This window comes from Peromyscus californicus, unplaced genomic scaffold (genome assembly GCF_007827085.1).
Source record: "Peromyscus californicus insignis strain IS unplaced genomic scaffold, ASM782708v3 Scaffold_4__1_contigs__length_199733344, whole genome shotgun sequence".
Taxonomy (NCBI): Eukaryota; Metazoa; Chordata; class Mammalia; order Rodentia; family Cricetidae; genus Peromyscus; species Peromyscus californicus.
Window position 1 is genome coordinate 181,760,658 of NW_026294562.1, and position 18,078 is coordinate 181,778,735.

Genomic DNA, 18,078 nt, shown 5'->3' on the forward strand with positions numbered 1-18,078 from the left:
GCACTCATTCAATAACACACTTTAACATTAACGAAATAACAAATTGTATCCTGTCTTTATTACTAAAACTTCAATTTTTTATGTTTTTTTGTAAATTTTTTTTTATTTTGCAATACAATTCAGTTCTACATATCAAGCCACGGATTCCCTTGTTCTCCCCCCCTCTGGCCCCCCTCACCTTCCTCCCAGCCCACCCCCCATTCCACCTCCTCCAGGGCAAAAGCCTTCCCTGCGGACTGAGATCAACCTGGTAGACTCAGTCCAGGTAGGTCCATTCCCCTCCTCCCAGGCTGAGCCAAGCGACCCTGCATAGGCCCCAGGTTTCAAACAGCCACTCATGCAATGAGCACAGGACCCGGTCCCACTGCCTGGATGGCCTCCCAAACAGATCAAGCCAATTGACTATCTCACCCATTCAGAGGGCCTGATCCAGTTGGTGACCCCTCAGCCATTGGTTCATAGTTCATGTGTTTCCATTTGTTTGGCTATTTGTCTGTGTTTTATCCAACCTTGGTCTCAACAATTCTCGCTCATATAAACCCTCCTCTGGGAGTCCAATTAGCGAGAATAATTTTTATTTTTGTACAACATAACAAACTTAAAATAACAATTTAAACAGGATTAGGATGGATTAAAAATATAAAAATAAATTAAAATGAAAAGACTTTAAAAATATTTCTACTAAATAATAATACAAAGGCACAAAAATACAAATATAATTATATACTTCTCAAATTTCCTTGAAGGACATAGGAAATTAAAACCAAAATACAGTCAATTAAAAAGAGATTACTTTAAAGGGTTTTTTTTGTTTGTTTGTTTTTGTTTTTGTTTGTTTGTTGCCAAAAACTAGTTTGTAACAGGCTAAAGATGTGTTACACCACACTGTAGTAAAAGATAAATCCTTTAAACAAGTTCTTCCTCTGTGGAGCTGTCATGCTTGGATATTATTCACATTTATGTTTCATGTATGATATGAGCTGATTCTAAATTTTCTTCCTTACATAAAGAAAAAATAAACTCTGTTAATCCTACCCTATCCATGAGCATGGGAGATCCTTTCCATTTTCTGATATCTGCTTCAAATTCTTTCTTTAGAGACTTAAAGTTCTTAACAGGTCCTTCACTTGTTTAGTTAGTGTTATCCCAAGGTGTTTTGTATTATTTGTGAATATTGTAAAGGGTGATGTTTCTCTGATTTCTTTTTCATTCCTTTTTATCATTTGTGTATAGGAGGGCTACTGATTTTTTTTTGAGTTGATCTTGCATCCTGCTACTGTACTGAAGGAGTTTATCAGCTGTAGGAGTTCCCTGGTAGAAATTTTGGGATCATTTATGTATACTATCATATCATCTTCAAATAGTGAAATTTGACTTCTTCCTTTCCAATTTGTATCCCCTTGATCTCCTTTTGTTGTCTTACTGCTCTAGCTACAACTTCAAGTACTATATTGAATAAATATGGAGAGTGGACAACTTTGTCTTGTTCCTCATTTTAGTGGAATGGCCTTTGAGTCTGTCCATTTAATTTGATGGGTGGCTGTTGGCTTGCTGTAAATTGCCTTTAGTATGTTTAGGTATGTTCTTTGCATTCCTGATCTCTCTAAGACCTTTATCATGAAGGGGTGTTGGATTTTGTCAAGGATTTTTCAACATCTAATGAGATGATCATGTGGTTTTTTCTTTCAGTTTGTTTATATGGTGTATTCCATCGACACTGTTGGTGGGAGTGCAAACTTGTACAACCACTGTGGAAAGCAGTACGGCGGTGTCTCAGAAAACTGGGAATCGGTCTACCTCAAGACCCCAGCCGTACCACTCTTGGGAATATACCCAAGGAATGTTCAACCATCCCACAAAGATACATGTTCAACTATGTTCATGGCAGGCCTTTATTAGTAATAGCCAGAACCTGTCAACAACCTAGATGCCCGTCAACTGAAGAATGGATTAAGAAAATGTGGTACATATACACCACAGAGTACTAGTCAGCAGAAAAAAAAAAAACATTGACATCATGAAATTTGCAGGCAAATGGATGGAACTAGAAAATATCATCCTGAGTGAGGTAACCCAGACCCAGAAGGACAAACATGGTATGTACTCACTCATAAGTGGATACTAGATATAAAGCAAAGAACAATCAGACTGGCAACCACAGAACCAGGGAGGCCTACACAGCAGGGCGGATCCTAAGATGACAGTGGATTTTACTCAATGCACATGGGTAAGCTTCAGTGAAACATTTCATATTAGGATAAGAATTTATACTGTATTGAGCTGAAAATAAATTTTAAAAAAGAATAAACCAGGGACTTGGTGGGAGGAAAAGAAAGAAAGAAAAAGAAACTTAATTGTTTTCTCCTTCAGGATTTTCTGTGATTCTTTCTCAGGTACTTCTAAGTATCCTGTTACCTAATAATTGAGTCTTAAGCTCAAAATTAAAACTGCACTAAATTTAAAGATCTCAAATTTTATAGCCTTAAGTTTTAAATCTTTTTAAAAAATTAATGACCATTGTTCATTAAATATATTTTGTTTGCTTTTAATTTTATACTTTTCTTTGGTCTGATAAATGGTCAGACACTGACAAGAGATAGAATTTTAAAACACCACAAAAGCCTAACCTTAATTAAAGGCTAGCTTAAGACCCAAAAGAACACACACTCAGGGCTCCCTCTACCTCTCCCCCTCTCTCTCCTTCTCTCCTCCCTCTCCTCTGATGGTAGAGACTGACTCAGGCAGCAGGAAGCAACATGGGAGCAGTGCTCAGCCTTCCAAGAATTTCAAGCAAGCACAAGAGAAGGAGCTCCTCGAATAGGTGCTCTTCAGGTCTTGAACTGGCCCAAGAAGCCATGCCTTAGGGGCTGGGTACCCAGGTTACCCCAGGTGGAACAAATACCCACTGCAATAAAGACATTATATTATTCCCAGCTTCTAGTGCATTCCCAAGGGGAGAGGCAAAAGACCTCCCACTTTCAAGATCAAAGCACAATGAATAGCCAAATGTAGACCCTTCAAAACACCTGGTGACCATGCCTGGTGGCCAAATTATCCCATTCTGCAGCCCTGCTAGGTAAAGCAAGCTCAGATTCTCTGACTTTGAGTAAGGTCTTACTGGCGAGCCTCCGTGGGTCCACACACCACAAGGCACCTATAAACCCATTATATACATACACAAGTACACATATTTTAAAAGACAAAACAAATATCTGTGAATGAATGAGCTAATCCTATCTTCAAAAGAAAGTCTCAGTGAGTTTAAACCTCGATATTCTCTGTAATAGACTCAAAATTGTAACCATTTTGCAGTCAATTTTTAAACATGACTATTCCATGCCATCCTATAAATGAAGTTCCTCATATTTTTGAAGTGCTCAAAGCCCCTATCTAGTGTGAAATCTTTTCTGGTGTCCATCAAGATACAGCTTCTCTGCAAAGCCTTTTCCACACTCAGAGCATTTATAAGGTTTTTGCGCAATATGGAGCTTTTATGTAGGCTCCTTTGCTGCTGAAGGATTTCCCACATTCACAACATGGCATATGCTTTTTATCCACCCTGAATTTTTCTGATGTTTTCAGATTTGACTTCAGCGAGTCTGATTGTTGAACCCAACATCATCATTGCTTGGGAGAAACATCTTTTCACGCACAGCACCTTTTTGCTTAGTGAATGTTTTCTTGTGTATTGATACAGCTCCTCTCTTGAGATCCTTCTCCACATTCATGGACATCCTAACATGCCTTTCCATATTCTGCTCCTTTTCTGAATTGAATTACAGAGAAATGGTCTATTAGAAAATTTCCACTCTTGTGATTTGAGATGAAGATGCTAGAAATCATCAAGTGAGGCCATCCTGGTCTCAGGAAATTGGCCTTAGTCTAGCCTCCCTGAGAAAGTGTCTGATCAGCTATTTCAACCAAGTTGGTTGGCTACCAGGGATGAACTGCCAGCAGCACTGGTCAGGGGCTGGAGAGATGCCCCCTTCTGCACTCACATAAACATGCTGACACACAAATACACATAATCAAACATAAAAGAAACCAGGACTGGAGAGGTGGCTCAACAGGTAAGAACATGTGCTGCCCTTCCAGAGGACCCCAGTTAGGCTCCCAAGCACCTACTTCTGGTGGCTCATAATTTCTTATGACGCCAGATCTAGGGGACTGATGGTCTCTTTGACCTTTAGTGCCACCTGAATACACATGCCCTACACACACACACATACACACTAAATTTAGAAAAATTATCCTTAAACAAAAACAACAAATGGGCTGTGTGGTGATGCTTGTGGGTAAAGGCCTGGCTGAGAGAGTGTTAGGACCTGAGTTTGAATCCCAGGACTCAGGTATAAACTGTCATGGCAGGGACACATCTGTAATGTCAGCAAAGCAGAGACTGCAGAATTCCCAAAGACTCGTGGACCAGCTGGTCACTTGTATTCAGGAGTGAATGAGAGACCTGGTCTCCAATACAGTCAAGGGGTAAAATGATGCTGAACCTCCAAACGTCCCCTCTGACCTCTACCTGGCATGACATGACATGACGTGAACACGCCCGTGTTCACACACACAGACATACACATCAAACAGACAGACATAGACACAGACACACATAAGCAAAGCAATAAAACAATCACAAAATTTGGCACCACACTCCTCTCTTGCTTCATCCTAATCCTGACTCACATAGGATACCCCAACAGTGAAAAGTGGACCAGAAACAAATCTGCTCAACCTGGAAAAGGTCCTTGTATATTTCAGACTTCAGGCCATCACCCCCCCTCCCCAGTCCTAAAGCCCTCCTCACCCACAGAAGCCAGGTTGGTGTAGTTCTCCAATATCACATCCTTATACAAGTGTCTGTGCTCAGGGTTCAAACCCCTGCCACTCCTCTGGGGTGAAGTTCACAGTGATGTCCTCAAAGGTCACTCTCCCCTGTAACAGCAAATCCCCATCTGTAGGAATTCATCACTGAAGGCAGGTGTGGTGCCTAATGTCTATAAACTCAGTGTTCAGAAGGCTGAGGAAGGAGGATTGCTGTGAGTTAGAAGCCAAACAGGGCTAGATACTAAGTTCTAGTGACTGCACTAGTGTGAGACCCTTTCTCAAAATAATAACAAGGCTGGGCTTGTGGTGCAAACCTTTAATCCCAGCACTCGGGAGGCAGAAGCAGGTGGACCTCTGTTAGGTTGAGGCCAGTCTGGGAATCTATATTTTGAGTTTTGTGTCAGTCAGAACTAGTCAGGGAGACCCTGTCTCAAAAAAACAAAAACTGAGCCGGGCGGTGGTGGCATACGCCTTTAATCCCAGCACTCGGGAGGCAGAGCCAGGCGGATCTCTGTGAGTTCGAGGCCAGCCTGGGCTACCAAGTGAGTTCCAGGAGAGACCCAAAGCTACACAGAGAAACCCTGTCTCGAAAAACAAAACAAAACAAAACAAAAAAAACCAAGAAAGCAAAAATAAAAAAACCTGAAACAAACAAACAAAAAAAAAAACTAAAACAAAACCTCTTAACAAAATATTCCAATGGAATCTAAAGACTAGAAAAATAAAATTGTGTTCTATGGCCTTGTGAGTAGAGATCACTGGATACTACACTCTTGCAGAAAACAAATTAAACCTTTAAATATTATGCAATCTAATCAAAACCCTGAGGCTAATCCATGCAACCATCTTACTGAGTCATGGTAAAAGAAAAGACTCCAGGAACTTCATGTTTCAGTGATACATCTGGGGCTGAAGTCTAGGCAAGGTGGGTGCTTTCAGGGAACAAAATGTGTTCACTTTGTCTGGACATGCTGGTGTATTTACTCATGCCCACAATAATAGGTATCCTGTCCTTTTAACATGTTCATGTATATTCGGGGCTTATTACAGAGAAGAACATGTACATTAAAGAATAAGGAGATATAAGGCAGGGTAATGGTGGTGCATGCCTTTAATCTAGCACTTGAGAGGCAGCCACAGGCAGCTCTGTTAATTTAAGGCTAACCTGGTCTACAGAGCCTATTCCAGGACAGCCTACACAGAGAAAGCATTTCTCAAAAAAAAAAACCAAACAAACAAACAAAAAGAGAATATCCATTCCTGCCAGGATAGTTGTTAAAATCTTAGATCTGAACCAAGTCATCTCCTGCCCTCTTGTCCATAGAGGCTTTGGAGGTGGCCTCATTCTCAGCCTGTGGAGGGGTGGATATTTGACGTTGGATATAACTGTCACACCTTCTCTCCATACAAGGATTTGATCAATTGCAATCCCCAAACTCAAGGCAGACATGTGCTGGTTCCTTCTCAGATGTCCACTTGCATGCTATGCCAGTCTTAAGAATCTCTTTTTGCAGCAGGGTGTGGTCATGCCTAAAACCTGTTTTAACATTGTCAGTTGTTGGATCTGTGGATCTCATGGCTTCCCTCTGCTCTGCTTGAGGTCTCACTGAGGATAAATCTGTCTGTTCCCTAAAGCTTCCCTATCTGTTCTACATTAGGCTCTTTAGTTTCCTTTAGGAATTCTAAGTTCAGGGTCCAGAGAGATGGCTGTTAAGCTCCAGCACCTAAATGTGGCTCACAATTCTCTCTGGCCACGATTCCAAGGTATCTCTACCCCCCATCTTGTGGTCACCTTTGAGCACTGCATGCATGATGTGCAGAGACAGAAGCACACACACAAAAAAAACCCAAGGTGAAATAAATAACTGCATTTCCTGATGACAAGGGATGTTGAACAATTCCTTAAGTATATCTTGGCCATTTGAGGGTTCTTCTGTTGAGAAGTCTCTGTTTAGATCTGCACCCAGTTTTTTAATTGGATAATTGGGTATTTTGAACCACTGTGCTGAACTAATCTCTTCTTTCACCTACCACCCTCACTTAATTTTGCCCCATATTTTATACATTACCAGGCTTTTAGTATTTTTTCTACCCTCACAATGTTAACTTATGTGTATCTTCTTACACAGTTGTGGGGTGTTTACCCACCAACCCCACAGCTCCCCAGAGTTTTCTTGAGTGCGAGCAGCAGGAAATATTAGATAGAAGGATTTGTTGCAGAGAATCTTGCGGAGATAAACAGATTGAAAAATAAAGGATAGCCTCGAGAGGGCCTGGAACTTTTTCCAATGGGCCCCAAATGGCTCTGCCCCAGGGTTTTTATAGAGACACCAAGGGGTGGAACAAAAGAACTCCTCCCCCAGCACAGCCAAGTTGCAGACCATCTCAGACACCTGCACTCAGGCCCTTGGTCCTAATCATCCTCTATGCGGACCTGCTGGGTAAAAGCCACAAGGAACCCGAGAACGGGCTCCCACAGGGTCCCCCCTTCTTAATATATTAAAAAATAACTATTAATGGCTTACAGCAATCTCCATAGCTGTTACACCTCCCAGTATGGGAGTAGAGGATGATATAGATGGCATTTCTCTTTTGAATAAGGTCCAAGGTGACTACAGCAGTCTTAGCTGCCTCAAGCCCTTTCTAAACCAAAAACTCTTAAGGCGACTACAAACTTAAAGAATCCCTTAGCTTCAATCATTACCCTTAACAGGTTAGCATAAATATTGCTATACATAGTCACAATTCTCCCAATCTTACAACACAAAGCAAACTCTTAACAGAACCATTTGAATTAGCATATATGGTGCTATATATAGTTAACAATTTTCCTCCGTCTTACAACTTTAACTCAATCATTTGAATTTTTCTTGCTAACAGAGCATAGGAAAAACTTCGATGTTTTCACATCAAACTTAAATATTTCCTTAACTCCACAAAACCAGCGTGCATTAATATCAATAGGTTAAACATAATTTCTGCAAACATAATTCAACCTTAATTCACTCATAACTCCTCCTTTTCTTTATAATTTTTTAAACAAAATCTCAAACCTAGTTAGAGGAAACCAAACTTATACACTTCAATATTTTCAATCTAACCATTAACATTTTGAAAACTTTTAGCAAAACATTCAAAAGCAGTTTCTTAATAAATCTCTTTACACTTTAAAAGTAGTCTTAGTCTACCCCATTTGCATTTCTTACTAACAAAACATGACATTAATCCACTCAACAATTTTTGAAATTAGACTAAGGAATACTAACTCTCCCTTTTCTCTATAATTTTTTAAGCAAAATCTCAAGCCTAGTTAGAAGACCCAAACTTTTCCATTTAAACAGTTCCATTGGGAACACAAAACCAGTTCTGTACGTAATTCCATTTTTACATAAACAATTCCACAAAACAATTGCATTTCTAACACAGAACAATACATAAATCACCAGCATATATGCATACACAAAACTGCATCTTGAGTCAAGGTAGAAACAATACATTTCTTCATTTAAACAGTTCCATTTTTAACCCAATTCCAGAAAACAGTTCCTAGGTCATTTCTATAAGTCACCTGAAAATTGTCCCATTGCAATGACTTCTATTGTTCATTTTATTAAGTCCCAAAATTAAAATGATAAATTTTGGTACTAGCCTTCCAAATATGAAGAAATCCATAACATAAAATCTTTCTGTAGTTTTATCTCATTTTAAGTTCAAAAAGTTCAAACAAGAAATAAATTCTGGTATCAGGCTTTCATTTCAAAATATGAAGAGACATTTTACAACCAAAACTTTTTGCCGTTAACAATTTTAGTTCAAACAAGCGTCTCTGCAACTTTTGTTCTCACAGACAAAGACCTTTTTAGGTACAGTAGTATTCTAAACCGCACCGTTTTTGACGTTAGCTCAGGTTTTTCTGTGTTGCGTTGATTTTCCACGGATCTCAGCAGAGGATGCCGTGTGCTGGTTCTGGCGTCCGCCATTCTTAGCTTCTTAGTGGCTTTTGGAGCTTTTGAAACCATTCAGACGGCCTACTTTGCAGTCTCCTAGGACACTACCTTCTGTGTCTTGGGTTCTTTCACCATATACATTAAGCTTAGATTCACAATCAACATTTACACTTTTTCACAAACTCACATATAACATGTGCTTAAGCATAAACTCACACATTTTTACAAACTCACATATAACATATTAGCATCTACTTATTTATACTCTTTATGGAAACTTTAGAGCTACGTTAGCAAATATATTGCTTATTACTTCTTATATACTTATTTCTTATTTAAACTTACATTTACAACTAGTATCTTTACTTCTTACAAGCTTATTACTACATGTCTTAAGACTACCTTAGATATTTCTTGCAAGCTTATATTCTTAAAGGAACTCTATAGATCTATTTCACAAACTTATATAGGGCTACCATTAGCATATATTTAACTTAGCAAACACCTAAAGATTTCTTAACAGAGATCTAACAAGAAAATTTTTACAAACTCACATATCTTATTTTCATCTTTTTATCTATTTCTTACTCTTAATTATTATTACTATCTCTATTAGAAAGATTCTCTTAACTAGACAGGAAGTACGCACATCATTTCTAAAGTTTAGAGTTTATAGTCAGCTTTGTTATAAAGCACTGGGATTTAGTGAGTGTTGTTGCTAGGGGACTGTAACCTTCCCAGGATGATGCCACACTCCAAAGTTGCCAGTTCTCTCAGTCATTCCTGACCGGCAGAGATGCACTGTCAGCGGTAGACAGTTTTTAACTAGAGGCTGTCCCTTCACCCAAATTCATAATAGGTCCCCTCAGTGCTTCAATTCAGACAAACATTTCTATTACAGCAATACTTTTGGTTTGCTCTACCAAAAAACGTCACTTCACGCTGAGGGTGATATTACCGTATTTAGCTGCTGTAAAGCTCTTTGCCAAATACTGCACAGCTATTAGGTGATATAAAGTATTTTTCTAAAGAAGCTAGTAAAGCCAAAAGGGGCACAGCTCTGTCTCTATTTCCTCACTGTTTGCATTAACCAGTGACAAAACCTCAGAAACACTAATCGAGCCACTTTCATTCTGGTTCCTTTATAGGAATGTCATTGGAGCTGAATTCTCTTAGTTCCATGCTCCTTACAAATGCTCCAGTAACCACCGAGCTTCATTCTCCTCTTGTGAAAAAACACAAACATGTCCTCGATCCCATATTAAAACAGGATCAAGACCCTTCCATAATCCCGAGCAGGGATCTTTTCATTTCACTTGAGCAAAAGTCGCTTGGGTGCCACTGTGCCAAAATCTGCGGCAGACTGCTCATAGATATCCATATTAAAAAGTTCAGAACAAAAAGAGCATGATTTAATGCATTATGTAGCAATTGAGGGTAAATTTCTTCCTTTTTTATATTTAGTTTTTGAAGTTCTATTTTAAGACTGCTATGAGCGCTTTCCACAGTACCTTGTCCCTGAGGGTTATAAGGAATACCTGTTTTATGTACGATTTCCCATTGGGTACAAAATTGTTGAAACGCCTTACTACTATATCCAGAACCATTATCAGTTCTAATAATTTTTGGTAAACCCATATATGAAAAACACTTCAAGCAGTGCATAATTACATGTTTTGTAGCTTCCCCAGGTTGTGCATTAGCCATTAAAAATCCTGAATAAGTGTCAATGGTCACATGGACATACCTTAATTTGCCAAATTCTACAATATGAGTAACATCCATTTGCCATAGATGATTGGGAAGAAGACCTAGAGGGTTTACCCCTAAGTGAGAGATGGGAAAATATTTTGGACATATCCCACATCGTTTACCTATTTGATGAGCTACTTCTTTGATAAGATTGAATTGCTTTCTTAAGCTTTTGCTATTTTGATGAAGAGCATGTGACTGCTGAGCCATTTCCACTTGGGATAATGCTCAGCCATTGCATCACCCTTAGCTAAAGGACCTGGAAGATTGGGGTGAGCTCTAATATGGCCCACAAAGCATGGCAGCTTTCTTTTGTGAATAGCGTTTTGAATTTGTTGAAACATTTTGACCCGATTGTTGTTAGTTCCAATATTGTCACCAAAACTGTTACTAATCAAAGGAGTCAAGAACATAGATGTTCTTTCATGAAAGGTATCCTTCATTAGCTTACTTTGAGAAAAAGCATTTTCAGGATCTAGTATTTTCATTTCATTAGCTTTAACTCCGGATGTTATTAGCAGCTGTGATATTTAGCATTGATTTCTTATAAGGAACTTTCAGGTAAAGCAACTCTTTTGTAAGACAGCTAGATTTTCTGAAGTTTTTCCAGTCTATAAAGCAGTCATTTCTTTTTTTGAATGCCTGTTTCCTTGTCTCCTTATTAGATTTGCAAAGGAATTACTCATTTCAGGTAGTTTGTTCAAAAGGCAAAGAACTTTAATTTCAACATGTTTCTTCATATCTAAGACAACGTTCAGTGTATAAACTGTTTTCCCTTGTTTTAAGGATTTTAAAGTGGCTAGTTTGCTCTTATAGGTAGCGTTTTGTCATCCAACTACCGTAAAAACTTTGCACAGCTATTAGGGTAAATAAGGCCTTTTACCAATAGAGCCCCAAACCGCAAAGGACCTAGTTCTGTCCTTTCAATTTTTCATTGGAACTGACACTTAAACTCTTAGACGATTTTCCTCCTTACTCTTTTAAAAGTTGTATTTTAAGTTTACCATGAATGTATTTTCAAGCTGACAAAAGTGTTTCAGGGCAATGTCACCATCTTTAGTGGAAAAACTACCCTTCCCAGAATGCATTTCCCTTGTATCAGTCCAAAATAATATCAGTCCCTTATATCAGTCATTTCCCATAGTTCTTTTTGGGTCTGAGAGTCAGTTGGTTCTCTTTTACCAGACTTGCTTACAAATTCTTGCCCAGGAGGTTTGAACAAAGTTTTTTGCTTTTGCAACAGGAGATGTGAACAAGCATCTTACATTTTCAATTATGAGACATGGGGAGGTTTCTATTCTCTCCTCAGCTGGCTTCAACAGGTGTCTCTCCTTCACTTGACACTGCACCTGCCTCATTAGCCAGCAATGAGGCTGGCATTTCTGATAGCAACTTTCCTAGGGGCTTGTGTTTGTCTTAGCCAGTCAGTGAAAAACAAGATCATGTACAACAGCTTTTCCATACCTCTTTCAGAGAGATTTTCTCCCACTGATTTAATTCTCATTTTGCTTGCCCTCCACCCCCAGATACAGAGCTTCAGCTATCTGTCTGCGGCTCTGTACCTATGCTAGCTGCTTTTGGAGGTAGGGGCTTTTTTTTTCTCCCCCGAATCTGCCTCAGATTCTAGCAGCTTTTCAGGTCATATATTTTCTAGGGAGGATTATGTCCCATCTCTGTTTCTTCAGAGTCTTTCTCCCAGACAGTATCCAGTTTGGTCTCAGTTTATCCCCTCGACCCCAGAAACAGTTTCCAACACTACAGTGGTGGCTTTCCCTGCTGCTGAAGGTAGGGGCTTTTTGTCCATTTCTGTTTTCGGGGTCTGTGTGATTTGCGTACAGACTGAAAATCTAACAAGGGAGGATTTTGCCATTTCTAAACTCCCATTAGGACAGGTGTTTTGCCTCATCAGGCCTTCACCTGGCCCAGTCCCCCAGTGGGTTGTGTTTGCTTGTCTGGGTGCTCAAGGACAGCGCTTATGCCAGAGGCAATCACCCCTTAGGGCTACACTCCCTCATCTCAGAGAGTCAGTTGAAACAAAGCTTTTCTCAAAGAGATGCTTTCTCCCAATAGAAAAGAAAGCTTTACTCCTGGATAGTTCTGTTTTGCCCTGGCTGGGCTCTTTCCCCAGACAGCGTTCTGACTCAGCAGCACAACTGCTTCAGACACAGTTTAGCTTTACTGTTTTCCCAGAAAGGTCCTTACTCTGATAGGAAAGCTTTTCTCAGATTTTTTTGCAGCCGTGGACCTATCAACCCGGGACTTGTAGGAAATTGCACAACTGTGCCGTTCCCACTGGCTTTAGCTTTGTTTCTTCATTAGCAATCTTTCCCTGGGTCCTGCACCTTCCTGCCTCAGCTCTGTGCTCCAGGAAGTTTGCAACTGCAGGAACCCTAGTATCCTGGAAATGCACTCCAACTCAGAGACACTGGGTTTTTGCTCAGAAACAAGGATACCATGCAAACAGTTTGCATTGCTTCAAGGGATCTTTGCATTAGAATGATTAGGAGTATCTTTTCATTCTGAAACGCTCACTCAGAAACAAAACCCTTGATGCCTCAGCTCGGCTGTAATGGAAAAGCTTGGCTTTTTAGCTTTTCTCAGGTAAAGTTTCCTGCCCTTTTGGGCTCTCTGTAGCTCTTTACCCACACTGTCCCAAGCGTTTCCCTCAGAGGACTCTGACCCACTGTCTTTTACTAGCTTGAAGAGACAGAGCTTAGAGAGGTTTTTAGAAACTTGTCCCTGCCTCCTGCATTGCAGGGAGGATTGTTAAAGCTTGAAAGACTTAGAGAGGTTTTGCTGTCTTAAGAAGTTTGTTGTTTTCCCTTTGAGCTAATCACAGGTGGTCCCCATACTAATATTTCCAGGTGATTCTAATTTGTCCTTCTGAGAGAGAAAGTCAAAGGCTTTCGTTTTTAAGTTTAAGAGAGCTTTTGAGAAAGATTAAGGCTTTTTAGAGAGATCCCACCCCCAAATTTTCCAAGAAAAGCTTTTTAGTTTAAGAGAGATTTTTTTTCCCCTGGAGGTGTCTGGTCACCTGAGAACTGGGTGGACCCCAGAGCCTGGTCTCCCCTGTGTGGACAGGGACTGTGGCCTGTCCTCAGGATGAACGCTGCCTCAGCCTCTGCAGAGAGATGTGTGTGAGCTCACAACACAGAAGAGTCTTGTACCAAACACTTATGTGAGAATGTAGTGTCACATCTTCTTCAGAGGGCTGAGATGGGGATTGTTGGAGATGCACAAGGATCAGGACGTGAACTCAACTATTTTATTATAGCAAAATATTTTTATTTATAATTTACAGTTCACAAGAGAAAAATCATACATTTTTACACATGCAATTTCATTTTGTTAAATTTGCACTCACCTAGAGAACTTTCACACAAGTACCTGAAACTGTGCAGGCATTAGGAAATGCAAATACTAAAACCTATTTAAAAACCAAATGATAGTTGAAGGCCCTGCCTCAGCTAGACAATTTATAGAGATAGATGTCTATATATACATAAAAAACTTCACTTTCTAGATCCAACAGCAGCTTTTGCTACAAAAAAACAAAACCATAACATCCCCATTTTATTTAAACTGACTCAACTGTATCCTTTTCTGTTTTAATGTCAGTGGGTGTTGCTATACTTTCTTCTGAACAGGCTGGTGGGGCATCAGTTTGCTCTTCCTTAACTTTGAGACTTTCACAGGGTTCTTGCAAATCCTTTTTGACAGTGTTCAACATAATGTTCCAAGGGTTTTCAACTGGTGTCTTCATGGCAGATGGTTTAAAATCAAAAGAAGATGTATTTTGGTCATCTGCATAACACGATGGATGGTAAATCTTTCCGTCTACTCCAATAGCATTCTTTAAGTGCCATTCCTCCTCCTCTTCATCCCAGTACTGTTCAAATTGTTCTTGACAGATTTCACAACTCTCAAGTGCTCCAAATGGTCCAGCAGGGACACTTTGGAACTCCTTTGCTTTAGAAGCCTCCTGAGATTTTTGGACAATGTCTTTATGAACCTTTTCAAAACACTGGTGTTCTGCACGTTCTTCCAGATCAGCTATTTCTTCAAATTCTATCCAGTCCTTTAAACTGCAGTACCAACGTCTATGAGTGACCTTTCTGCTAACATCTTTCTTAGTTCTATTTTGCTGATAATGCCAGTCCAAGTGATCTGCATAAACATCTCTCTGAGATGTCAGAAACCTCATTCCACAAGAAGAACACTGATTCCCCATGTACAGCCGGTTTATGATACTGTCATAACGATGTTTCAATTCTTCAGTTTTAAAGTTAGTGAGATCTGGAACATCTTGATCTTCATTCTGATCCTTTACCTCTTCAGAGGGAGGCTGAGCATCAGCCTCCTTTTCCTGTATTGCAGTTGAATCAGGCTGTGACAATTTGAGAATTCCTGCTTTTAGCAGTTTTGAAAACAATTCATGTACATCCACCTCACTGACATGATGATCGGGATATGCCTTAGGAAGACCTCCTGAAGGATTTTGAATAAAAGCTCCAGCATTCTGTGGATGAACTGGTAAAAACTGTTGTCCTTGGACAAATGCTACTGGCTGAGCAACACCAGTCAGAACCTGTTGAGATGTCTGAATATGTCCTACTGACCTTGGACTAGGTAAAGTGCCCAAGTTTCCCAACTGAGAACTCTGAAGATTCTTTTCATCAAAATAATGTCCTGAAGCTCTGTTAAGGGCATTTGAGAAATTCTGGTTTCCAGGGCTTTGAGGTCCATTAAAATTGGGTCCTCGAGGTGTATCAAATATTTGTTCATGTCTTTGGAATTGTAGTCTTGGAGATGGAACATTCAAAGCTTTGCCAGGTGGGTCATTATATGGGCTAGTCTGATTGAAAGAGTCAAGCCTTTGTGAGGAATGATTGTCTTGTTGGGTAACTCGTAGACCAAGAGGAATGTCAGATCTTGATGCTTGCTGCTGTTGTGGCCCATCAAATCTTTGAGGTGCACTATCAAATCTCGGTTGAACCTGCTGTCCAGGTGGCACAGCAAAACTCTGTGAACCTGGCTGACCAGTTCTTTTAAATCTAGGACCCGGCTGGCCATGTAATCCATCAAATCTTGTCAAAAGTGATGGCTGACCTGGCTGTCCATCAAACCTTAGAGAGTGACAACCTTCAAATCTTGGACCACCTTGACCCAGAGGTGCTTCAATTCTCAGGCCACCTCCTCGTACAGGACGCTTAAAACTCAATCCAACTTTCTGTTGATCTAAAGGTCCTTCAAACCTGATCCCAAGCCCTGGTTGGCCATGTGGTCCCTCAGACATAAGGTTCCCACCTAGTTGATTATGTCCTTCCAATCTTAGACCAGCTACAGTCTGAACATGGGGACCCTCAAACCTCATTCCAACTCCTTGCTGTAGCAAAGGGCCCTCAAATCTGATAGCACCACCTGGCTGATCATGAGACCCATCAAACCTAATTTCATCCCCTGATAGACCATGACCCCCCTCAAATCTAAGTCCACCTACAGGCTGACATTGAGGATTATCAAATCTTGGACTGGCTACAGGCTGTCCATGAGGGCCCTGAGACCTCAGACCACCCACAGGCTTACCCCCGGGTCCTTCAAATGGCACACCACCTGTAGATCCCTCGAAACTCACACTAGGTGAACCCTCAGATTGAATACTGTCTCTTTCTCCTCTGTGACCAATTGTCCCTTCACACTGCAGAGTTGTTCCTACTGGTCCTAGAGGAACTTCAAATCTCAAAGGGCCCCCACCTCCTAACTGACCTTGTGGTCCTTCGAATCTCATAGGGCCTCCTCCCCTCATTTGTCCTGGTGACCCATCAAAACAAACAGAACCCGGTGTAGGAGGTGCATCCATTCTAGGGCTTAATTTATTTGGGCCTTCAAAAATCATCTTGGCTGGGACATCTCTCCTCACAGAGGGCCTACCAAGCCCATCAAATAATGGTCGGTCTACAGCTAAAGCTGTAAGCTGCTGATTTGTTTGAAGGCCAGCAAATCTTGATGCTGGGCCATCTACAAATGGTTTATCTGAATCTTCATATCTAGGTCGCTTAAGTGGAAAATGACCATTGAATGGAGATCTCTGCTCCTCTCCTCCACCTTCTTGATCCTGAAAGAGCTGTCCAATTTGATGCACAACACCAAGGAATTCTTCCTGTGTAATTTCACCAGAAGCTAAACGTTCACTCGTCTTTTGAAGGAATTCTCTCTGGCTTGCAAGTGTTAACTCTTTAGGAATCTGAAGATTGGCATCTACCCTTGGTTGATGGTGCTGCTTTGGGGTTCGAGGTGACAAGATTCCTTTAGTGCTTGACCGGCCATCCCTATGCCTTAGATGAGGTGCTTTACTATGTTCATCACAATATTGGAAGCTTTGACTTTCTTCCCAACCAGATTTCCCTCTTTTGGCAGACTTGGAGCTTTGCCAATTCTCTATATTCTCTTTTGGCTCAGAATCTGACTTCATAGAACGTTTACTTGCAGTTTCTTCAGGCCGATCTTCATGCATCTCTTTCAGCAGTCTGGGATCTCGAACATCCTGCTTAGTACTTCTTTTAACATTTCTTTCTTCCCGAGAAGGTGCTGGGAACTCTTCCATATGTAACTGTGTAAGTCCTGACTGATCTGTCTTTCCAGCTTTGGGGGCCAATGTTGAAAACATACTTCTTTGCTTTCCTTTGGGTGACCAAGACTGAGGTGACCTCGATCTTGATCTCTTTTGAGAACTTGATCTCCCTGGTTTTGTCTCCTGTTTTTCTAATTCTTCTTTAACCATGCCCTGTGTTTGCGCAATGCCATTTATGATTTCACTTCTACTTCCAATCAGCCTGTGTTCAGATGATTTTATGTGCTCCTCTTTCTGCTTCTGAAGCTCCAGGTTTTTCTGCTGAAGTTCTAACAACTGTTTTTGTTTTTCAAGTATCTCTTGCCTTATTCGTTGTTCTTGAGTAAGATTCTTCTGTACATGAGGTACATTTGGCGGAGTGGAAATACTGGGGGAGCTGACCACTGTACCAGGTGCTGAAGGCTCCTCAGGTGATTTATTTAAAAATTTGGGAGTCATATGGATGCTAGATATCTTCACATTAGGGGGCAGAGGTTTAATAGGCCAAGCAGGATCTAATGAATTGACTCTGACATCTAAGGCATAAAGTTTCTTCAAAGGGAATATTTTATCCCATGTGGAACGTAATTCAAATAAACTTTTTCTTGTATTTCGATCTACCTTTTCAAACACACAGATAAATGTTGCAACTAGATTTTTAGTAAAGGCAGTGAGATACTCTTTTCCAACATTTTTCACGATAGAATCCATAAGGTACAGAAGAGGAAGCTTCTCTGTGGAAGGAGCCTTGGCCGTTTGGGCCTCAATGAGAGAGACGATCTCCTTGGCGAAGGGCAGGTTCTCCTGAGCTACAATGGTCAGCATATTGATGTGCGGTTTGCTATTGAAAGTCAGGTCTTCCAGCGATGACTGATAATCCCGACAGATGTCTTCCAGGGCCCCGGCAGCCCCAGCCTTGGCCAGCATCTGCTCTGACAT

The 18,078-nt window shown here is 40.6% G+C and overlaps 1 protein-coding gene across 1 annotated transcript; it reads right to left on the minus strand.

Annotated features, from left to right (window-relative positions):
• Nucleotides 1–14,106: 14,106 nt before the first annotated feature.
• Nucleotides 14,107–18,078, minus strand: LOC128095596 (pre-mRNA cleavage complex 2 protein Pcf11-like). The gene has a single exon (XM_052714711.1). It carries the CDS (start codon nt 18,076–18,078, stop codon nt 14,107–14,109), a length of 3,972 nt encoding a protein of 1,323 aa, XP_052570671.1.